Below are 22,806 nucleotides of genomic sequence, written 5' to 3' on the forward strand. Positions count from 1 at the left end.
TGCAGAAGTCTCTGCATGCAAGCCCATGAACGGAATTTACCTGTAGAACTCAGATTTACCATTCCCTTCCCTGCAGATTCACTAACTGACCATCCCTCCCTGCAGACCCACTAACTGACCATTGCTTCCCTGCAGGCTCAGGAAGTGATCATAAATTCACTACAGAATCACTAGATGAGTAACCCTTCCTGCAGACTCACTGGATGATCATCCATTGCCTGTAGAATAAGTGTCCATCCCTGTTGGGCAGTGGATGCCAGAGGAAGAAAGGGAGTGAGAAAAAACCCGAATCCCGCCAGAGTTCCCATGCTCTGGGCAGGCAGAAGCAGAAGGACTGCAGCATGCTTTCCACAAGGCCCCGGGTGGATGTCTGGCTGTGGGAAGCCACTGGACCCCAGCTCGGCAGGGGGTGAAAAGGGGGCAGTCTGAGGCAATAGGTTCTCAGTCTCGGGCATCCCACACTGGATACCACGGAATTGTTGAGAACAAATGGGGAACCCAAGGGAACAAATGGGGAACCCAAGGGGAGCAGCCCGGTGCTGAAGGGAGAAAAGAGCAGGGGAAGAGGGCACACTGGGTGGTTCCCACTCAGGTGAGACTCCTTGGTCTGGTCCATGGCTGGAGTATAGGAAGGCCTTCTGGCAGGAGGTTAGACACAGCTCAGTAGGGGAAAGCCTATCCAATCAATCAAGCATAGAGCAGAGACTGTCTATGGTTTTAGAGCTGTATTATAGAAAGGCAGGGAGAAAGAGGGAGACCAGCCATGGTCACATGGAGAGAGGGGGGAAGGGAGAAAGAGAGGAGGGCCAGAGAGTAAGAAAGGTGAGAGCTTAAGCTCCTTTTATAGTGGGCTGGACTATCTTGCTGTTGCCAGATAACTATGGGGAAAAGCATACCTGGCTATAGTCAGGTAACTGTGGGGGTGGAGTCTAACCAGAATGCCAGAAGCTTGGGATATTGTCTGTGTGACTTATAATCACAGAATTATGGAGCTGGGGGCTCTGTGGTGTCAGGCAACTGTCTCTGGGAATGTGGCTTGCTGTTCTGTCCCTTGTAGAGTTTTCTACTGGGTTGCCAGAGCAAGTCTAATTCAACCAAAATAGACTGCCTCTCACGGCCCCACACATCCCTTTTCTGCAGATTCACAATGTGACCATCCCTTTCTGCATAACTACTATGCGATCATCAATTCCCTGTAGACTCAGTAAGTGACCTTCCCTTTCCTGCAGACCCAAGTGGCCATGCCTTTCCTGCAGACCCACTAAATGACCATTCCTTCATATAAGACTCACTAACTGACCATCACAAAGAAGCACTTCTGATTTTTCCATCTGTCCTTGTCCCAAGCCACTTCTCATGTCCCCTCCCTTCATCCCACTGCCACACTCTCCAGCAGCATGCAGAGAGTGTTCCTCTCAACTCTGGTTTTCATTTTTATTTGTGGACAATATTTGCAAAAGAGCAAAGGTATTGAACTTGCCATGCCCTGAGGCCTGGCTTTGCCTGCTGCTAGGTTGGTGAATCTCAAGAGTAGGCTGAGCAGGGACAGCATGTGTGGAAGAAACAGAGACTCCTGGGCTCAGTGCAGACTTGCCCTTGGGAGGAACTTCCATAGATGCCTGACTCCTCTTCTCTAAGTAGAAACATGGAGGCTGAGGACCCACAGGAGAAACTTGTAAATAAACAATAATTTCTGGTTTAATGAAAATAGAAAATTCCAACGCTATCATGAGCCTTGTCATTCATTTTACTTATGTTAACTTTAAAGGTTTGTTGTAGAATCTTTGAGTGTATGTGTGTGTACCTGCATGTTATATGTGTGGGAGTACCCTCAGAGGTGAGAAGAAAGATGAGGGCTTCTGGTTAAAGGAAGTTTTCAGCCATAAAATAGGCATGTCAAGTATTGAATTGGGGCTGGGCAGTGATGGTGCATGCCTTTAATCCCAGCACTTGGTAGGCAGCAGAAGGCAGATATCTGAGTTCAAGGCCAGCCTGATCTACAGAGTGAGATCCAGGACAACCAGGGCTATACAGACAAACCCTGTCTCAAAAAACCCCAAAAAAGAAAAAATTTAATTTGGGCTCTCCAAAAGAGCAGGAAGTACTCTTAATGGCTGAGTCATTGCTCCAAAATGTGTATTTTATTTTATTTATTTTATTTTATTTTATTTTGAGATGTCTCACTACATAATAGGTTTACCATGATCTTGTAATCTCCAGCCCTACTGTTTTCATCATTACACAAATCACACTGTAGTAACATGTGGCAACATTTTCCCTGTCCATTTAAATTAAAATATTAGTGTAGCAGAATGCCTGTGATTGGACAGGGAAAAGGGATGCAGCACAAATAGTTGCAGGGACAGAGAGCAACTTACAGAGGGAGAAGGAAAAAGCAAGATGGAGGACTGATGGTAAGAAGATCCTGAACCAGCATGGCTTTAAATAGCCACAGGTAGATATATCATAAAGAAGAGAATAATTGGGATGACTTGTCTAATCTAGGTGGGCAGCTTTTATCATTTTCTGTTGGTTCTGAAATTATTGCATTGGCATCTTCTGAATTGAGAATTTATTGATATAAAAAAAATGTGATTGGTTCCTTATAAGCTTCATGTTTTGTTTTACTGAGTTACTGGAAGGTGGGGCCACTGACCACAGGGGTTTATGGCTGGGAAGGAACTAGCCGCTCCAGAGACAAACTAACTGGAGCTGGGCAGACTGCAATCAGTCACTGTGGGGGCTAGCTAGAGACAGAGTCGGTGGGACCACAGCAGGTCAAAGAGTTGCTAGCAGTAGCATGGAAACCCTGCTGGTTCTTTAGAAATATTTCTCTCAGATGTAACACAACAGCATCTTTGCACATAATAGCCTGTGAGGAGTTGGTCAGGAGGCTGGACTCATCTCAGTCCTCTCTGGAATATCACACTGGCTCCCCAGGGGAAGGGCAGCACCCAGGCCTGATCTACACTAAGCATGGATAGAGGCTGAAGAGCATCATGATGAGACTGAACCATGTGTAATTAGCAGGAAGTGCTCTGTAAGTTGATCCCAGAATGCCTGCAACATTTTCCTTTTCCTCCTCACTCAGGATTCTTCTTGGGAGAAGGCAGTGTACTCAGAGGGACACAGAAGGACTCAGGCTGTCACAAGAGGCTGTCTGTCTTAGTTAGGGTTTCTATTCCTGCACAAACATCATGACCAAGAAGCAAGTTGGAAAGAGTTTATTCAGCTTACACGTCCATACTGCTATTCATCACCAAGGAAGTCAGGACTGGAACTCAAGCAGGTCAGGAAGCAGGAGCTGATGCAGAGGCCATGGAGGGATGTTCCTTACTGGCTTGCTTCTCCTGGCTTGCTCAGCCTGCTCTCTTATAGAACCCAAGACTACCAGCCCAGAGATCGCACCACCCACAGGGGACCTTTCCCCCTTGATCACTAATTGAGAAAATGCCTTACAGTTGGATCTCATGGAGGCATTTCCTCAACTGAAGCTCCTTTCTCTGTGATAACTCCAGCTGTGTCAAGCTGACACAAAACTAGCCAGTACACTGTCTCACTCAATCATGCAGGAGAACTGCACTATGCCCAGTCAAGTCCCATGCCTCCAATTCTAGATCGTCAGCCATTAGAACACAATAGTCTTTCAGTTCTGATTCCCAGTAAAGACTCAGTAGGCACAGTACGTCATCAAGTCAGGAAACAGGCTTGACAGTGGGCCTGTTTCCACCTTTTGCAGCACTGACTCTAGGCTCCACCTCTCCCCTTTTTGCATGAAGAAGAAAGGGTGGGTTAAGTGGGGTACACTGCCTTTTGGGAGAAAGTGTTTTCCCTTGGACCGAACTGGACTTTTGATCCCAGGAAATTGTTCTATTTCCATCTACCTCAACAGATCAGTGCAGCCTAGAGAACAGAAGAGCTGTCTTGTTAAATATTCACAGGTTCTGACCTGGAATGGGTCCAGCCCACCCTCCCCAGGACAGGGAAGAGAAGTAGCTGGGCACTGTCATTTGGGTTGTATGAGAATCAAGAGGGATGGATGGACTGAGGGAAACTCCATGAATCAAAGAAGTGTCTCAGGCTTTCTCTTCAGTCCTGTGGCTCCTGCAACAGAGTCACATCCACTTTCCTATCCTCTCTGACTTTATCCAGAAATTCCAGGGCTGTATCTAGATCATGCTGTGTTTCAGAAGACCTAGATCCAACAAGAGGGCCCATCACTTTTAGGGTTGATATGGAAAGGACTGTAGGAGAGAGCATTGGGAAATGACCATAGAAGGAATGCTCTAGAGAACTCACTGTTGAAGGGATACAAGAACTAAGAGAAGCAATATCTGCATGTACTTTGGTCAAGAAAGCCCAGGACTACATTTTGCAAGATGCAGTTCAGTGCTAGGATTCTGAGGACCTGTAGGGTGCTAACAGCCAGATGAAGGACATCCTATTAGCTTCTGCAGACACATGTGTAGGGACAGGATTGGAGACAGAAGGACAAAGAATAGCAGCTGTACACCATTCGGGATCAGAAGCAGGAGAAGAGGAAGAGTAGACCAAATGCAGAGCAGACCCAGGGGCAGCTACCCATTGGAGGGAGAGTAGCACAGTCAAAATTGATAACCAAGGCCCAGACCTTAAGGTAGAGGTATAATCAAACCCATACTGGGCACTTCCTTATAGAAACATGGCTCTTGAGAGGGCATGACAGTCTGAATCCTTGCAGGTTGGGACAGAAAGTTGTGGAAGTGTCAGGCAAGGGAATTGTGATGTCATTCCTGAAGGAAAGCACTGGGTTTATTTTGAGCTGGAATCAGAATGTCATTCAGGCATTCCCCAGACCAGGAGCCCACTACTCTAGAGTTTCTGAACAAGGCTTCCTGAGAAAGTAAGCATGAAATCCTGGCTCAGGGGAGCCATGGGAAGTCATGGAGGTCACCACTCAAGAACTCTCTGCTCATGTCTGCTTGAATCCAGACAGCCAGGAGAAGGGCCACTTGAGAGGGAAAGTCATTTCCTGCCTGGCATCAACTCCTTAAGACATGATGTGTCTGGCTTCCTAGCCCCAACACCTTGTGTTCCTTTGAGGTCACCCTTCCATATTTGAGGCCTGCCCTTCTATCTTCTCAGGAGCTGCTGTATTAGGAGGCACCAGCTTTCCCAGTCCTCACTTGTTGTCCTGAGTCCAAATGAAGGTCACCAATTGTTTCTCATCATGTTTACGACTTGCTGGTTTGTGGTTCCAGATTGCTGATTCAGAGACACAAGGGACTTTATACCAGAAGGCTAAAGTCCTCAACGCCTACAGCATTCTGCAAGAGCAGATGCCAGGCTCATTTTGACTCCATCTCTCTCTCTCTCTCTCTCTCTCTCTCTCTCTCTCTCTCTCTCTCTCTCTCTCTCTCTCTCTCCTCTTCTACAAACCATGTGGCTCTACATGGTGGCACTACTGGGCCTATGGATGCTCCTGCGCTTTTTTAGAGAGAGGCAAGTGGTGGACCATCTTCAAGACAAGTATGTCTTCATCACAGGCTGTGGCTCTGGCTTTGGGAACCTGCTGGCCAGACAGCTGGACAGGAGAGGCATGAGAGTGTTGGCTGCATGTCGAAAGGAGGAGGGAGCCGAGGAGCTGAGGAGAAAGACATCTGACAGGCTGGAGACAGTGATCCTGGATGTCACCAAGACAGAGAGTATTGTGGCAGCCACTCAGTGAGTGAAGGAGCGTGTTGGGAACAGAGGTACCACTGAGATTCCTGTCTGTGTTTTTGGTGCTCTCTATGTGTGTGAAGAGAAGGCCTGTGTAGTCCCCAAAGGATTCCTGGTGGCAGTGAGTGTGGAGTTGGAGTCACTGCAGACTCTGCTCCTCTCCAGAACATCAGTCTATCCTCTTAGATCTACACCTTATTCTCCAAGGTGACCCAGGACTAATTGTTATAAATGGTTGCTTGCTAGAGGTTATACTATATGTCCACTTTCCTTCCTCAGTGCTGGCTCGCTGTCTCCTTGAGCCTGTGAAGGTGTTACGTGCACTGTTACAGTCCTGTGAGTTCATGTGAGCAGCAGTCCTGATGTGTCTGTAAGACAGTCTCCTTGGAGTCACCTATCACCTCTGGCTCTTAAAATGTTTCTGCCTCCTCATCCTCATAGATTACTGTGCCGTTTAAGACTGAGTGTGCCAGAGTCTCTTACTCTCTCCAACATTGTGCAGTTGGGTGTCTCTGTGTTAATTCTTATCTATGGCCAGACACAGTTTTGTGGATGGAGATTGATCGAGGCACTAGACTTGGAGTGCTGTTAGTAATATGCATTAAGGGTCATGTTACTGTGTGTCCCCTTAGCAGAAGGATAATATTCAGTCTTCCCGTAGAACCATGACCTATCTAGTATCAGGTTCTTGGCCACTTTAGTAGTGTTATTATGGTTTTCATCTCAGAGAGCGGTTCTTAAATCTAATGAAAAATGTATAGTTACCCCCATGACACATTGGTGCATTAAAGGCAGGTCACTGTTGTAGATCACAGGGCCTGAGCCTGTGTAATAGTAATGACTCCCTCTCTCCTCTGGGAGTGTACAGAGCATCTTCTGGCACCTGGCATGCTAAACTGTAGCAATGAAGATTTTAGTTGTGTGGAGCAGTGGATGTAGGGGGAAAAAAGGGGGGTGGGAGAGAGCCCACATCCTGCCAGAGTTCCAGTGCTCTAGGCAGGCAGATGCAGGAGGACTGCCAGATGCTTTCCATGTGGTCCCGGGTGGGCATCTGGCTGTGTGAAGTCACTAACCCCACATGGCAGAGGGTGGACAAGGAGCAGCTCCTGGTACCAGGTTCTCAGCCTCCGGCATCCCATGCTGGATACGGCAGAGTTACTGAGAACAGAATAGGGGCCCTGGGGAAGTACTCATATGGGAAGAGAGAACAGAGTAAGAGGGGGCTCTGGGTGGTTCCCACGCAGGTGAGAGTCTTTATTCCTGTCCGTGGCTGTAACATAGAAAGGCCTTCTGTCGGGAGATTAGGCATGGCTCGTGAAGAGAAAGCCTATTCCATCATTCAAGCACGGCGGGTCCTGATGAACAGAGACAGTCTATGGTTTTAGAGCTTTATTGTAGAGAGGCAGAGGGAAAGAGAGAAGGTAGAAAAAGAGAGAGACTGGCCATGGCCAAGAGGAGAGAAAGGGAAAAAGGAGAGAAAAGAAAGGCTAGAGAGTAAGAGAGGTAAAAGCTTAAGAGAGAGTAAGAAAGCTCAAACAAAGTGAGGAGGGGCCAAGCAGCCCCTCTTATAGTGGGCTTTGCTATCTTACTGTTGCTAGGTAACTGTGGGGAGGCGTCTAGCCAAAATGCCAGAAGCTTGGGACATTGTCTATGTGACTGCTAACCACATGTCTCTCCTGTGAGGGCTGTGGGGGGTGGTAACTTCTATAGGAGCCAGGAGTCCAGGAGACTTGATCGAATGCCTTCTGTCCCATGTAAGTGGAAATTACCACCCACTAAGTCCCATGGGGGGGGCGGGGGGGAGGGGAGAGGGGGCAAGACCTCAGCTCAACTGGAGACCAGGCTGTCTGTGCATAGCCCATTGCCCCACATAGTTGGGCACCAACTTGCCTTCTAGTTTGATGACATCAGATAGTATGGTCTTCAGCTACATGTCTTTACCAACAGGTTGGGAGAGCATCTAGTAGCCTTGGCCATAGCCTACAACGGAGGTTGAGAGGGAGTGTTCCATGGTTCCCTTTTAGGGGCATTAGTGACCCATTCCTGGCACTCAAGTTTTACTGTTGGCATTTGATGTCTAACTTTCCTTGTTCTATCATCCATCATATGGTGACTCCACTGAAGTTCTTTTCATATATGTATTTTAGGAAGCTTCTACAGAAGAAGGTTTCCATATGATTTTTCAAAAGCAAACAAAAACAATCTCAATGACAAATTAAAGAAGCACAAGACTTACTTTTGAGCCAAGGATGCATAAGACTTATTGAGCCAATATCTTTTTTTTTTAATCTTTCTAATTTAAAAAAAAAAAGATTTATAGCCAGGTGGTGGTGGCGCACACCTTTAATCCCAGCACTTGGGAGGCAGAGGCAGGTAGATTTCTGAGTTCAAGGCCAGCCTAGTCTACAAAGTAAGTTCCAAGACAGCCAGGACTATACAGAGAAACCCTGTGTTGAAAAAAACATGAAAAAAAAAAGATTTATTTATTTTATATATCTGAGTACACTGCTGCCATCTTCAGACACACAAGATGAGGGCATTGGATCTCATTACAGATAGTTGTGAGCCACCATGTGGTTGCTGGGATTTGTATTTTAGGAACCTCTGGAAGAGCAGTCAGTGCTCTTAACTGCTGAACCATCTCTCCATCCTGAGCCAACATTTTAACATCAACAAATACCAATCTTAATCTTAGCCAACTAGTGGCACACTCCTTCTGCACAGAAATTGAAAATGGAGACATGGTGTTTACTTGTAGCCCTCTCAGAGTGAATCCTTGAAGATCCATGACTTAAAGACCAAACAGTTGAGTGAGGGCCACCTGTGGGTGAGTGGAAAAATCTGTCCTATTGGGTATAGGCAAGGATTGTCACCTCCTTATCCTGCCCTTAGGAGTCTTAGTCAGGGTTTTTATTCTTGTGACAAAATACCATGATGAAAAAACATCTTGGGGAGGAATGCCTAGACTTCCACATCATTGTTCATCACCAATGGAACTCAGGAGAGGAACTGAAGCATGGCAGGAACTTGGAGCCAGGAGCTGATGCAGAGGCCATGGAGGGGTGCTGCTTACTGACTTACTCCCCACGGCTGGCTCAGTCTATTTCTTATGGAACCCAGGACCAGTGTCCCATGGGTAGCATCAGTCAGAGTGAACTGTGCCCTTCTTTATTGCTCACTATTTCAGAAAATACCTTACAGCTGGGTTTCAAGGAGGCATTTGCTCAGCTGAGGCTCCTTCCTATCTGATAACTCTACCTTCTGTCATAATGTCACTAAATCAGCCAGTACAACTGGACCCTTGATAACGTTACACACAAATACATCACTAGTAAGCCACAACAGATTTATTCTTATTACCCCCAAAATTTCACATTAAACACATAAATACTTTAAAAGTCCACACTTTACAAGTCAAACACATTAATTTTTTCAGACACTTTAAAATATCCAATATCTCTAAAGATCCAATATCACTTTAAAGGATTAAAGTCTTTCAGCTATGAGCTTCTATAATAATTTGAATTAAAATGAACACATTTTTACTTCAAGAGAGAAGAACCAGACTGTAGTCACAACCAACCAAGGCAAAACCAAACACCAGCTCGTAACAACACAATGTCGACTGTCAGAGATAAAGGGCTTAGGTCACTTCTCCAGCTCTCAGGCACACAGCTTGTCTTCAAGGCTTCAGCTGGCTCCACTCCACTGCTGCTGCTGTTTCTGGTGGTCATTCCATGTTATTGGCACCCCCAAAACTGCTGGGGAACCTTGCTGCAACTGGGATGCACTGTCACCATAGCCTGTCATAGGCTGTCTTCCTGGGCCTCAACTTCTTTGCATGACTCCTCCAGTCCTGACCTTCAACTGCCACTGAGGCTGCACCTTCACCAATGACCTCTTGTAACCTCTCACAGTGTGAGGCATCAACAACTCTCCATGACCCCTTCAAAGCTAGTATCACCTGGTTGACTCTTACATATGACCAAACGTGGCTGTTAGCATGTGTTACAACCTTGGCCACTTCTGGAACTCAGCTTCTCTGTGTATTCAGAAAACACTTTTCAGATTTTTTCAACCTCAGTAATGCTGGTCTCCTTTGAATCACTATTAATTGTTTAGCTCCAGTTGACCAGCACCAATTGTCCCACTATCTCAAGTGTTTCACTTCAATGTTGCTACTCTCTCGTGAATCGTGGCTGACTCTTCAGCCCCAGGTGACCAGAACAGCAGAATTTTGACTCAAAATTGCCATATTCCTGAGAGAATCTTCCTAGTTACTAAAGACAATCCCACTGAAGTCATAGTAGTCAATGGCTTTGTAGCCCAAAGTTCCAAAGCCTTCTACAATCCTACTAAAAACATGGTTAGATCCATCACCCCAATACCTAACAGTACTGGTACCAACTTGTATTAGTTAGGGTTACTGTTGGTGCAATGAATCACCATGACCAAAAAGCAAGCTGGTGAGGAAAGGGGTTACTCAGTTTATAATTCCAAATTGCTGTTGACCACCAGAGGAAATGAGGACAGAGTCTCAAACAGAACAGGAACCTCTAGGCAGGAACTGATGCAGAGGCTGGAAGGGGTGCTGCTTACTGGCTTGCTTTCCATGGCTTACTCACCCAAGTTTATTGAACCCATAGACCATCAGTCCAGAGGTGGCACCACCCATAGTGGGCTGGGTCATTCCCTATTGATCACTAATTGACAAAATACCTAATAATGTAATCTCCTTTAGCTATTTCCTCAACCGAGGCTTCATCCTGTCTGATGACTCTAGCTTATGCCAAGTTGCCACAAACTAACCATTTTATTGTGTTTTGTTAGAGTCTGTGGAGATCAATATTGATTTCCATCAATATAGATGTTGATCAATATTGATCTCAAGGCCAGCTTCATCAGAGCCAAAAACCCCAGCACTGTTTTTCAAAACCTCCCCCCACCCCCGCCCCCGCCATCAAGTTCTCAATTTGTGGCTTCTCAATGAAAATTTCACTCACAGATTAATTTTACCATTTCTGTCTTTTCTCCTTTATATTTTTCTCTGTTTGCTCTTTCTCTTTCCTTATTAGTGTTGGGAGTGACCCTTTTTGAATGTTAACTGCCTTGTCAGCCATAAGTGCTTACTTACAAAGTCTTGGCCTTATGGAAAAGTACTAATTTAGTTGAGATTTCTGTGGGAAAAAGTTGAGGCCTCTGTGGGAAAGTATTACCCCCAGTTAAGAACAAATAGCTATAGATCTTGTGGACAGGTACCTAGCAACCCATTCTGTCCTGTTTCTCCTACTGAACTTTTTACCTAGCCAATATCCTGCTTTTGGGAACAGGTGCGTTCCCCAGAAACAAAGCGATTCTGTGTCATCCCCCTCCCCATATCCTGCTTCTGTGGGCATAAAACCTGCCTGGGAAAAATAAAATTTGACAGCTTGATCAATCAGACTTGCTGTCCATCCTTTGTGTTTCTCGCCTCCCCACCCCCATTCTCTCCACAGGTGTTCCTCAGACCCTGTTCATATTAGAATAATAAGGAATAATAGCCATTGCTTATTACTACATTGTGTGGCCATTTGTAAGGAGAAGGCAGTAGTGTGTAAACTGCTCATAGTACTCTGAAGATACAGGTTCACTCTCTGTGAAGATATGCCTTGACCACAGTAACTCTTATAGAGGAAAGTATTTCATTAAAGCTGCCTTACGTGCAGTGGTTTAGTCCATTATCATCATACCAGGAAGTGGGGGTTGGGGTATAGGCAGACATAGTGCTAGAGAAGCAACTGAGAACTCTACATCCAGATCCACAGGTGGAAGGAACAGGAAGACTCTGGGATAGCCCACTCCCAGTGAATAACAAAATCTAACAAGACCACACCCACTCCAACAAGGCCTCATGACCTTGAACCAATGTCCGCCATTCTGCTTCAAAACACTACAACAAATAAAAGAGTAAAATTTCTGCAAGGCTGGCATTTGAGATGGGAGAGGCAGGTAAGAGGAAGGGTTGCTATGTAGAAATAGGAAGCATGATGGGCAGAAGGACAAAGGACAAGTGGTGAGCACATGGACAGGCTGACAAAGATAGAGATCAGAGTCAGAATCAGAGATGTGCAGTGAAACAGAAGGATAAACCAGGGCAGAGCCAAACTATGGGGGAGGATGGGTGACTGGATGGGGATGTGATAATTGTATAACATCCAAAGGAAGCAAAGACAAGGAGGAGGAAAAAGGGATGGAGAGAGAGAGAGAGAGAGAGAGAGAGAGAGAGAGAGAGAGAGAGAGAGTAGATAGAGAGAGAACATTGTATGAGATATCCATTACAGTCAGGAAAACAGGAGCAAAGAGAAGTAAATAACAAAGACTAGAACCTGACAAGGTGGCACATGTTGATAATGCTAGCACTTGGGAATGATAAGCAGAAGGAACAGGAAGCCAGAGAATTAAAAAGGGATATGAGACAAGAGAGAAACTTGCATAAAATACTGGCCACAGTCGTCAGGGAAACTAGAGAGCCTGGTAAGACAGTACCAGGCAACCACAGAGAGTCTTTGACTAAAGATCAATGTGCTTACTGTAAAGAAAAAGACACTGGGCGAGAGACTGCCCCAAGAAGAAGAAGAGGGGCAACAGTGGCTCTCTGAAGCTAGAAAAGAGACTGTTTCATATTCCCCCACTGACCACTTCAAGACAAGTTAGAGAGTTCCTGGGCACTGCGGGCTTTTGCAGACTGTGGATTCCAGGTTTTGCTGAGTTAGTGGCCCCACTTTACCCCCTCACAAGAGATCAACAGCCTTTCATATGAGGTTCAATGCCATTAAGACTGCCCTAACGTCAGCTCCAGCTTTGGGGCCCCCAGATATAACTAAGCCCTTCCATCTATTTGTGGCTGAGAACAAAGGTATTGCCAAAGGGGTTCTTACTCAGAGATTGGGGCCCTGGAAAAGACCTGTGGCATACTTATCAAAAAATTTAGACCCTGTGGCTGCAGGATGGCCTTCTTGTCTGCGAATAGTGGCTGCTGTGATGTTACTGGTCAATGACACAGATAAATTGACTCTGGGGCAGAACTTGGTGATCTCGGTGCCATATGCCCTAGAAAGTGTAGTTCATCAGCCCTCTGACCGATGGCTGACTAACACTCGCATGACACATTACCAGACTCTGTTGCTCAACTCCAATAGAGTCACTTTTGCTCCCTGTCCCCTTCCCCACCCCCGCCCCCCGCAAGCCTAAACCCAGCTACCCTACTCACAGACCCAGACTTGGAGTCCCCTGTTCATGACTGTCACCACATCTTTATGGCACATGGTGGCATAAAGATCTGACAGACCAGCCACTAGAGGGAGCAGCCATTACCTGGTTCACAGACAGGAGCAACTATCTAGAAGAAGGGAAGAGACATCCTGGAGCAGCTGTGGTAGACAAACACCAAGTTATCTGCCAGAGGACACATCCGCCCCAAAGGTGGAACTGATCTCCCTCAGTAAGGCCTTGGAATTCAGAAAAGGAAAAAGACTCCACATCTACACGGATAGCAAATTCCAGTTACCAGTTCAACAAAAATAAGAGACTATGGTACACCTCCGGGAGAAAGAAAATCCTGTCACAAAGACAAGCAGAGGCTATGATCAAACAGATGCACAAGTGGACTCATTTAGGGGTAAGCAAGCTCATCCAGACATTCTCCAAGTATCATGTACCAGGTTTAAAACACCTTGTGGAGCAGATGGTGCACAAGTGTGTGCCCTGCCAAAAAGTCAATGTCTGCCATGTCACAGTGGATCCAGGGAAGAGGTACCAGGGAGACAGACCTAGAATCTACTGGCAGGTAGACTTTACTGAGGAAAATATGAATATAAATACCTTCTGGCTTTTATGGATACATTCTCAAAATGAGTAGAAGCTTTTCCCTGTAAAAATGAGACTGCTCAGATGGTCGTCAAGAAGATTATTGAAGTAATTTTTCCATGTTTGGAGGGTCAGATAATGGCCCTGCCTTTGTTGCCCAGGTAAGTCAGGGGGTGGTCAAGTATTTAGAGGTCAAATGGAAATTACATTGTGTGTACAGACCTCAGAGCTCAGAACAGGTAGAAAGGATGAATAGAACCCTAAAAGAGACCTTGATAAAATTAACCATGGAGACTGGCACAGACTGGGTGGTGCTCCTCACCCTCGCCCTATTTAGAGCCAGAAATACTTCCTCTCGATTCAGTCTTACCCCTTTTGAGATCCTTTATGGGGCTCCTGCACCCCTCACTGTCTTAAATGATATGATTGAATCCACATGTTGTAATAATGATCTGTATGCTAGGTTAAAAGGCTTGCAGGTGGTGCAGAATGAAGCCTGGTCACAACTGGCTGCAGCAAATGAGCCGGGTAACCCAAAGACATCTCACAAGTTCCAGGTCTGAGATCTGATCTACGTGCACCTGCATCATACCCAGACCCTCGAGCCTCACTGGAAGAGTCCCTACCTAGTCCTGCTTACTACCCCTTCTTATCCTGTTTCTGCTCCTAACCTTTGGCCCATGCATCCTTAATTGCTTAAGTACAGTACAAGTTTTGATGCTCAGAAAATAATATCAGCAGCTGCAACAAAGTGAGACATCATTTCAGAATTGAAATGCACCAGAGAAAAAGAGGTGAATATAGAATCCAAAATAAATTCAAGACCACCTAGCCCCTCCCCCATCTGAAGGGACTTTCCAAACTATATAGTTTTAGCAGTCAAAATGACCAGACCAAGTCTACAGCTGCCAAAACAAGATTAGCTGTTCTCAGAAAAATAACTGTAATGAAAATAACAGTTCTCAGAAAAATTCTCCTGTCCCACCTCGCACTAAATTCTGAAAATAAACCATAAGGCAGGCAGAGTGAGTCACTAGGCCAAAGGTAGTCACCCCATGCAAACCAACCAATGCCTGAAGGGGTTACTTGCTACACAAATGAGGATAAGCCAGCTAGCCCTGTTGCCTAAATCTGCCCCTTACAAGGCATAAAGAGTGTGTTCTTTGTTTGTTCGGGGTCTCTTCTCTTGCCTGCATGCTGAGGGAGGGTCCCCAACACGTTGGATCAAAAAAAAAAAAAAAAGAACTCTTGTGGTTTGCAGCTATGTTGGCCTCTCTGGTCTTTGTGAGTAAGGGTCTTTTAGTCGGACACCAACAGCATCAACTTGTAAGTCACAAACATATTTTTGTGGTCTCCAGATTAACAAAGGTGCACCATGTTTTCACCATCTGTTCTTAAACTTACAGAGTGAGAAGGGACTGTGAGCCAGCAGTCTCAGGCATGTGTTCCCCAGACCTGTTGATACCTTGCTCTTGTTCATTGCTTCCTATTCTCCAGTAACCACGTGTCACAGTGTGCTTACCTAGTTGAGTGTGCATTTCATCCATAATTAAACCTGTGTTGTGTGACTCTCTCATTCCACTGTCCCCAGGACTCTGGGGCCTGGTCAACAACGCTGGCATCTCCGTCCCCTCGGGTCCCAGTCAGTGGATGAACAAACAGAACTTTGCAAGTGTACTGGATGTGAACCTGTTGGGCATGATGTGACTCTGAGCATGCTGCCCTTAGTGAGGAAGGCGAGGGGCCGTGTGGTCAACGTCTCCAGTGTCTTTGGCCGAGTGTCACTTGGTGGTAGTGGTGGTTACTGCATCTCCAAGTATGGTATAGAGGCCTTCTCAGACTCCCTTAGGTACTGGAAGGGAAGGGGTCCCCCAGGGGAGTTTTGGGAGGGTTTTTGTTTATTCACACTCTTTAAGTCCCCATCATAGGGAGGACACTTCAATTCTGCATCTCTCACACCTTTAACTCATTGAATCATTCACTGGGCAGCAACTTTTCATGTCTCTAGAAGTGGGCATGACTGAGACATGAGTTGAGTTCATTTTGTTCTGTTACAGAAGAAGAAGGGTATTTTGGGATATTACTCAGATAGGATTGGAAATATGAATTTTGGGGGTGAAGAATGTAGACCCCTGATATCTATATACTGAGCATGTTTTTGAGTTGGGGTGAATATCTCTTTCAGTTCCACAGATAGATACTAGACCCCATTTCGAGTCCACAATAAATACATTCTAGCATAACTTATGTGCTTCTATCATGACCTAAAAACTATGGCAAATAAGAGAATGAGAGAGGAGACAGAGAAGAACTCTGACTTCCTTGAGATTGCCATGGCCAGTCAGCTCTGTTGACCATGCTGGCCATCAGATTTGTTGAGGGTCCTGCATGAGGATTAGAGTACATGAGAGTAAACATGAGATCCTGGAACCTGTATGTGTAGGTGATTCTCCTTGGAGAATGGGAAGGCCAGATATGGATGGAGGGTGGTCACCAGGTGGGCAGAGGTAGACTTGTGGTGAACTGGAGGGTGCAGAATACTATTTATTTTGTGGTGTTGGCAATGCAACCCTTCCAAGCCATGGAACCAGGGCAGCCATCAGGGGCAGGGAGCAGGTAGGCTGACAATGTGAAAGAGTTGGATGTAGGAGGTTGATCTCTAAAGAAACCTACAGGAAGAAAGTGGGGGTTGTCCTGAGAGCCTCCTGGAACAGATGTGGGGTAGATGGAGACTTACTATACTATTGAAGTAGAGGTGGCTTGGAGAAGGACTAGGATCTTTTGCATCTGTCCTACTTGGAGAAAGATGTTACACAGTGCCATAGACCAGAATGTCTAGTTTTAGGGCAGTGAGCTACACACAACAAATACTTAGTGTAAAATACAAGAACACAGAGCCGATGCCTTTATCAGAAGATTCTTCTCCATTTCCTGCACATCCCAGATTCAAAGTATGTGGCCTTTCCTCACCACAGACTCCTGTTCGCATGCTACTGTACTCTTATTAAAGTGTTCTCACTGAAAGATCTCTGAAGTCCTTGACATCTGTCTGTCTTGCAGGAGGGAGCTCTCCTACTTTGGGGTGAAGGTGGCTATTATAGAGCCTGGCTTCTTCCTGACTGGTGTGACCAGTAGTGCCAGATTATCCTCAAATATCCAGATGCTGTGGGACCAGACCAGCTCAGAAATCAGGGAGATCTATGGAGAGAAATATCTGGCATCCTGTAAGTGACCTCTGAGGGCCGAAGCTACATACAATCCCAAACCCTTAACCCTAATTTTAGCAGTTCTAATGCCTCACCCTTTTCCTCAAAGAACCCATTTCCCATTTCCTTGGGATGGTGGGCAGTTTGTGTATGGGGTCAGAAAGGAGTTCTTGTCTTTCAGAACATGCTTCTCTCTTCCTTCTGATTCTCTCATGTTCTTGGGGCTGTAACTGAATTCAGGGATGGGAGGCGGTATGGGACCAGCACTCTCTATAAGCTAAGATGGGTGACAGAGTGCACAATATTCCTTGAAGAATGTTTGTGGTCCTTCTGGGGAACTAGGACAGGCTAGGCTTGGGTTTTAGACACGTGGACTCTCCCACATAGAAAACGGAAGTTCTCCTCTATGCTGGTATGAGACAGGCGTGGTGGGAGCTGAATGACCACCTGAATCATTCCTCATTCTACATAGATCTGAAAAGGCTAAACAAATTGGACAAGAGGTGCAACAAGGACCTGTCTTTGGTGACTGACTGCATGGAGCACGCTCTGACTGCCTGTCACCCTCGCACCCGATACTTAGCTGGCTGGGATGCTAAGCTCTTCTTCATCCCCTTGAGCTACCTGCCCACCTTTCTTGTGGATGCTCTTCTATACTGGACTTCTCGAAAACCTGACAAAGCCCTGTGAAGGCTAGATCCTTTTGTGTCATTGGGTCAATAGAAGTGCTGTGTGAGGGTGCAGAGCCTCAGGAGGAGGAAGATTCCTGTTCTCAGCACACATGTGCTGTGCATAGGTGCCTGGCTTTTCCTTCCTCTGTATAACATGGGGGACATGGGACCACAGGAATCTGCTACGCTTAAATGATCATTACCATTGTTGGTGAAAGAAAAAAAACGACCTCCCCTGTCTCGGGTTTATCCATTTTACTCATTATTTTTTAAACTTCTCTTTTCTATCTATCTGTATACACATATTTCTGTAATCCATGTGTGTAGAGTACCCATAGAGGCCAGATCATTGTGTCCCCTAGAACTGGGAGTTACAGGTAGTTGTGAGCTACCTAACCTTGGCATGGGCAACAAAATCTGGGTCATCTAGTAAATAAGCAAGTTCTGTCACCAGCTGTCAATGATCTAGACTCTTTATTATGATTTACGTTAATTAACAAGTTAACCTGAGGCTGGATCTCATTTGTCACACAGGTACCTTCTGAATCTCTGGCCTTGTTACAATTCATTCGCCTTAGGTCTGAAACCCTGATTAGTGGAGGTAAGGGAATAGAGAAAGGACAGACACACAGAAACATGTACAGAAAAGCTGGCATCCAGTGGCTTGTGTGAGCACTGAGTGTCCTCAGCTCCCTCCCCTGCAACCTCAGCTCCTTTATCATAAACAGCAAGGGGGAGGGGCCGGCTAGTCCTGTCTGAAGGCAGCTGTCTCAGGCTGGAAACCTCTAGAAGGGGGAAGCTGCAGTTGCCAGTGTTTACACACTGTCAATCATCTACAAACACCTGAACTTGGGCCAGTAGAAGAGGGCTTTGTCAGTTCTGAGCCTGACCCAGATAGAGAAAAGCTTTGCCAGTTCGTGGTGCCTGGTCAACAGGACACATTCACCCAGGAATACACTCATGCAGGGCTTCTTCTGCCTCTTTGGTCCCCTGTTTTCAGGGGTGTATTTGACTCTTTGATACCAGTTTAACATAAACAAGGTGACTTTCTGCTACAATAAGATCACTTTTTTTCTCTTATTTTAAATTTGTTTTTGTACAATCATACGTGTGTGCGCGTGCACACACGCATGCACACACACTCATATCCTCCTGCCTCTTATCCCCTACCCCCTCCACCTAACCTCTTGTCTTCTGAACAAATCCGTAGTCTATTTTCCTGTCCTGTATGTCCTTCTGTCCCACTGCATTACTTAGGGCTGCCTGTATCAGCATGGATGGGGAGTTATTTACTTGAGCAAGGGTAACTTATCAGTCACTACTCAGTTGAGGAATTTGCCTCCCCCTCCCCCAGTACCCATGAGGTGCCTGTAGTTCTTCAGGGAGGGGTGTGGTCTTATGAGCCAACACCCCCACCCCCTCACACCAGTGATAGGACAAACTAATGACATCACTTTTGTATACAACACTCTTCCTCATCCAGATCACAGGAATCCAGCTGGCTTTATTGCTATCCAAGAGATTGCACTTCCTTCAGTAAATTCTCCCCCATACATAGCACTCTGTGCCCTGCCCCTGACCTACCTGACCATCTTCTTACAACTCATAGAACCTTAGGGGTGTTGATTCTCCTATATCTAGGGCATGTTGATGGAGAACACCAAAGCAGGAGTGCTTCTCTCCTGTGCCCACACTGAGACCCTAGACCCCTCAGGCTTTGAGGGTCTGAATGTAGCAGACTCTATTGCATAAGGACTGTAAAGATAGGAAGGTGTCATGCAACTCACTCAGACTTAGCCCTACCTGCTGGAGAGGTGTTAGTTTGGTATACATCCTGGACAGACACTATCCTTCAAGAGATCTAAAGAGGAGCCAGCGTGTCAGTTCACATGACTGTCCATGGGCACAGGATGCCACTTCCCACAACAATGTGGGGGATGGGGAGGGCAGGGGATGAAGACTCACGAGAAGTTAGGGGAGAGAAAGAACAGAGTAAGCCAGGGTCCATAGCACTGGACAAGTTTTAGTTTGCTATCACAGGGTCAAAGGGTGCTCAAAGAAGAGATGGACTCCATGCAAGTTCTCTGCGGAAACCAGAGACCCAGCCATATGCTTGCCCTAGTGAGATGGAGGGAGAAGACTGGTGTGAACCTCCCAGCTTTACCTTCAAGGCTGATTATTAGGTATCAGTGAGGAGCTGACTCCGCCCAGAGCTGGAGTTTTCAATCCCCAAGGTGGGGCCTTTCCCAGGTCCTCCTCTGCCTCCTGTCCCTCCTCCTCCTACTGTTCCTCCTCTTGTTCTGCCTCCTCCTGCTCCTCTTCCTGCTGCTCCTCCTCTTGTCCCTCCTCCTCCTCCTGCTGCTCCTCCTTCTCCTCTACTTCCTCCTGTCCCTCCTCCTGCTCCTCCTTTTCCTGTTCCTCCTCCTCCTGCTGCTCCTCCTCTTCAGCCTCTTTCTGCACCTCTCTACCTCTTGCTCCTGCTCTTCCTCCTCCTTCTCTGGCCTTGTTCCTCCTCCTAATGCTGCTTCACCCCCACACCCTGCTCCAACACATCACCAGCCTCCTGCTGCTCTTCTCCCTCTGGCTCCTGTCCAGACTTCCGCTTCTGCAGTAGTTGCCTGGACTCTCTTTCACTGTCTTATTTCAGCAATGAAGCAGGGGTAAGAAAATTGTCTGCAGCCAACGGGGCCTAATAATTCTCATCCTTGCCCACATCTAGCTAACAGAAGACCCAAGGGTTCCTGGGCTAGATGAATGGCAGATTCCATTTCCCCAGTGACTCCTTGTTCCTTCACCTGTGAATTCCCCAGGCCCACCCATTCAGTATCATTTCCTGCTTCTCACACCTACTGTCCTTTCTTTACTAACCCTGACAGTGATGGGAAGGAACTCTTGTTGGATCAAGGTCTTCTGGAAAACAGCAGGATCTAGATAGGGTCCTGGAATTTTTGGGTAAAATCAGAGAGAATCGGAAAGTGGATGTGACTCTGTTGCAGGAGCCACAGTGCTGAAGAGAAAGTCTCAGGACACCTCGCTGATTCATGGAGGTTCCCTCAGTCCATCCATCTCTCCTGAGATTCTCACACAAGCCAAAGGACAGTGCCCAGCTGCTCCTCTTCCCTGCCCTGAGGAGGGTGGGCTGATCCCACTCCAGGCCTGACTTTGTGAGTGTCCAATGTTGCAGCTCTTCTGATCTCTGGGCTGCTCTGATCTGCTGAGGTAGATGGGAACTAAGCCATCTCCTGGGATCAGGAGTCCAGCTCAGCCCAAAGGGAAGCACTTTCTCCCAAAATGCAGTGTACCCCACCTTTCTTCCTTTCTTCCTCATGCAGGAAGGGATGGAGTCTAGAGTGAGTGCTGCCTAGGGTGGAAACAGGCCCATTGTCAAGCCTGTTTCTCTATTTGACCACATGCAGCCCCTACTCATCTTAACTGGGGTCCCAGAAATGAGCACATTTGTGCTCTCATAGCTGAAGGTCTACACTAGTGGCTCTCAACCTTCCTAACACTGTGGCCCTTTAATACAGTTCCTCGTGTTATGGTGACCCCCAACCATAAAATTATTTTTTTACTGCTACTTCATAACTGTAATTTTGCTATTTTTGTAATTATGTACATAGCTGTAAAATGAATCATAACGTAACTATCTGTGTTTTCCAGCGGTCTTAGGCTACCCCTGGGAAAGGGTCATTCTATCCCTAGGGGCAGTCGAGACCCACAGGTTGTGAACCACAAAACATCTCACAGAGGGCCACAAGAACAAAGGGAATAAATAATGTTGCCACAGACTAACCTCTTTTGTGTCTCCTATCTTCGTGGAATGGGTTTCTGGTTGCAGGTGGGCAAAAAGTCGGCAAGAATTGACAGACACAGACACGAGAGAGTGTGTTGGATCTGAATGTATTGTCCCAATGAACACCAGACTTTTTTATACAGAAGAAAAACAAAAAACCAGGTGAACACATCCACCAAGTTACAGTGACACAAAACAAAAGGAATGCGTACATCAAAAGATGACGGGGACCATGCCGCATTTACCACTTGATTAAAAAGATCAGCTTAACACCGGAGCCAGGTGAATGCTCTGATGCAATGCTAGTCTATTGTTAAACCCACCACCAGGGGTTCTTTAGTAAATACCTGATTATGCTATTCCTCTGGGCCTAGAGAAGAAACCTGTGTTTGAGTGTGACTTGGCTATTGTCCTAAGTAATCATTATGCAGACTAGCCCAGAGCTTTTTTAGCTCTGTTCTTTGTAATGCCTGATTACTTTCACTGTTTCTACTAGAAGTGAATCTGAAGGTTACTGAATAGGTAACTTTCTTAACTGAATTCCAAGCTCACCATTGGCTCCAAGGATTTTCTAGGAACCATTGGAACACTGGTGGAGGCTTAGCTATGTCAAAAATCAATCCTTAAAGGCACTTATAATAAAACTATACTGAAAGAGAGCACATGGATACATACACCAGACTAACACGGGGATAGGGTTTGAGTATACGGGCTATTGGAATGCCAAAGTTCCAGGAGGCATAGTTTCCTTGAAACTCTTAGCCTCGTGAATGCTTCCAGGCCTTTCAGCCTGTCAAGCAGACTTCATTGGAATGGGCGTAGCATAAGGTAGCTTATTGTAGCAGCTGAGGAGGAGGAGAGGGAGGAGGAGGAAAGGAAAGAGAAGGAGGAGGAGGAAGAGGATATGAAGATGTCTGAGTGAGAAAACTACTGACTGCTCAAGAATAAAAACCTGACTGCAGGGCTGGTGAGATGGCTCAGCAGTTAAGAGCACGGACTGCTCTTCCAGAGGTCCTGAGTTCAAATCCCAGCAACCACATGGTGGCTCACAACCATCTGTAATGGGATCTGATGCCCTCTTCTGCTGTGTCTGAAGACAGCTACAGTGTACTTATATAATAAATAAATAAATAAATCTTAAAAAAAAAAACAAACAACCTGACTGCAATCTCCAGATTAGAGAAACTAAGAACTATTGTTCCTGCTCTTTTTAATCTGGTGGGGTGGGGATGAGCAGACTTTGGGGGCTCACTAGTCAGGCAGCATACACTACTGGTGAGCACTAATCTAATGAGAGACACTGTCTCAAACACAAGCATATGAACAAATAGCCAGGCAGTGGTAGCGAGATAATAGCACACGAGGTGGTGGAGGTGCACACCTTTAATCCCAGCACTCAGGAGGCAGAGGCAGGTAGATCTCTGTGAGTTTGAGGCCAGCCTAATCTATACAGTGAGTTCCAGGACACCCAGGGCTGCACAGAGAAACCCTGTCTCAAAAAACCCAAAACACACACACACACACAAAACTCACAAATCATAAGCTAAGTTGGGTGTGGTGATATATATCAGTAATGCCAGCCACCCAGAGG

At 46.3% G+C, this 22,806-nt stretch overlaps 1 protein-coding gene across 1 annotated transcript; it reads left to right on the forward strand.

Moving 5' to 3' along the window:
• The first annotated feature begins 5,293 nt into the window (after window positions 1–5,293).
• LOC110303348 (retinol dehydrogenase 16-like) lies at window positions 5,294–21,214 on the forward strand. The gene is made up of 4 exons (XM_029482681.2): window positions 5,294–5,703; window positions 15,137–15,394; window positions 16,606–16,769; window positions 17,224–21,214. The coding sequence occupies exons 1-4, from the start codon at window positions 5,420–5,422 to the stop codon at window positions 17,439–17,441; spliced, it is 924 nt and encodes a 307-aa protein (XP_029338541.1). The 5' UTR covers window positions 5,294–5,419; the 3' UTR covers window positions 17,442–21,214.
• The last annotated feature ends 1,592 nt before the right edge of the window (window positions 21,215–22,806 follow it).

This window comes from Mus caroli, unplaced genomic scaffold (assembly GCF_978045245.1).
Source record: "Mus caroli unplaced genomic scaffold, Mus_caroli_1 scaffold_9, whole genome shotgun sequence".
NCBI lineage: Eukaryota > Metazoa > Chordata > Mammalia > Rodentia > Muridae > Mus > Mus caroli.

What these genes read in the sequence shown, in the direction of transcription:
- LOC110303348 (XM_029482681.2), top strand. Translation starts at nt 5,420, where the DNA reads ATGTGGCTCTACATGGTGGCACTACTGGGCCTATGGATGCTCCTGCGC. An exon ending in GCCTTCTCAGACTCCCTTAG is followed by an intron (nt 15,395 to 16,605) that starts GTACTGGAAGGG and finishes TCTGTCTTGCAG; the next exon opens with GAGGGAGCTCTCCTACTTTG. An exon ending in AGAGAAATATCTGGCATCCT is followed by an intron (nt 16,770 to 17,223) that starts GTAAGTGACCTC and finishes CATTCTACATAG; the next exon opens with ATCTGAAAAGGCTAAACAAA.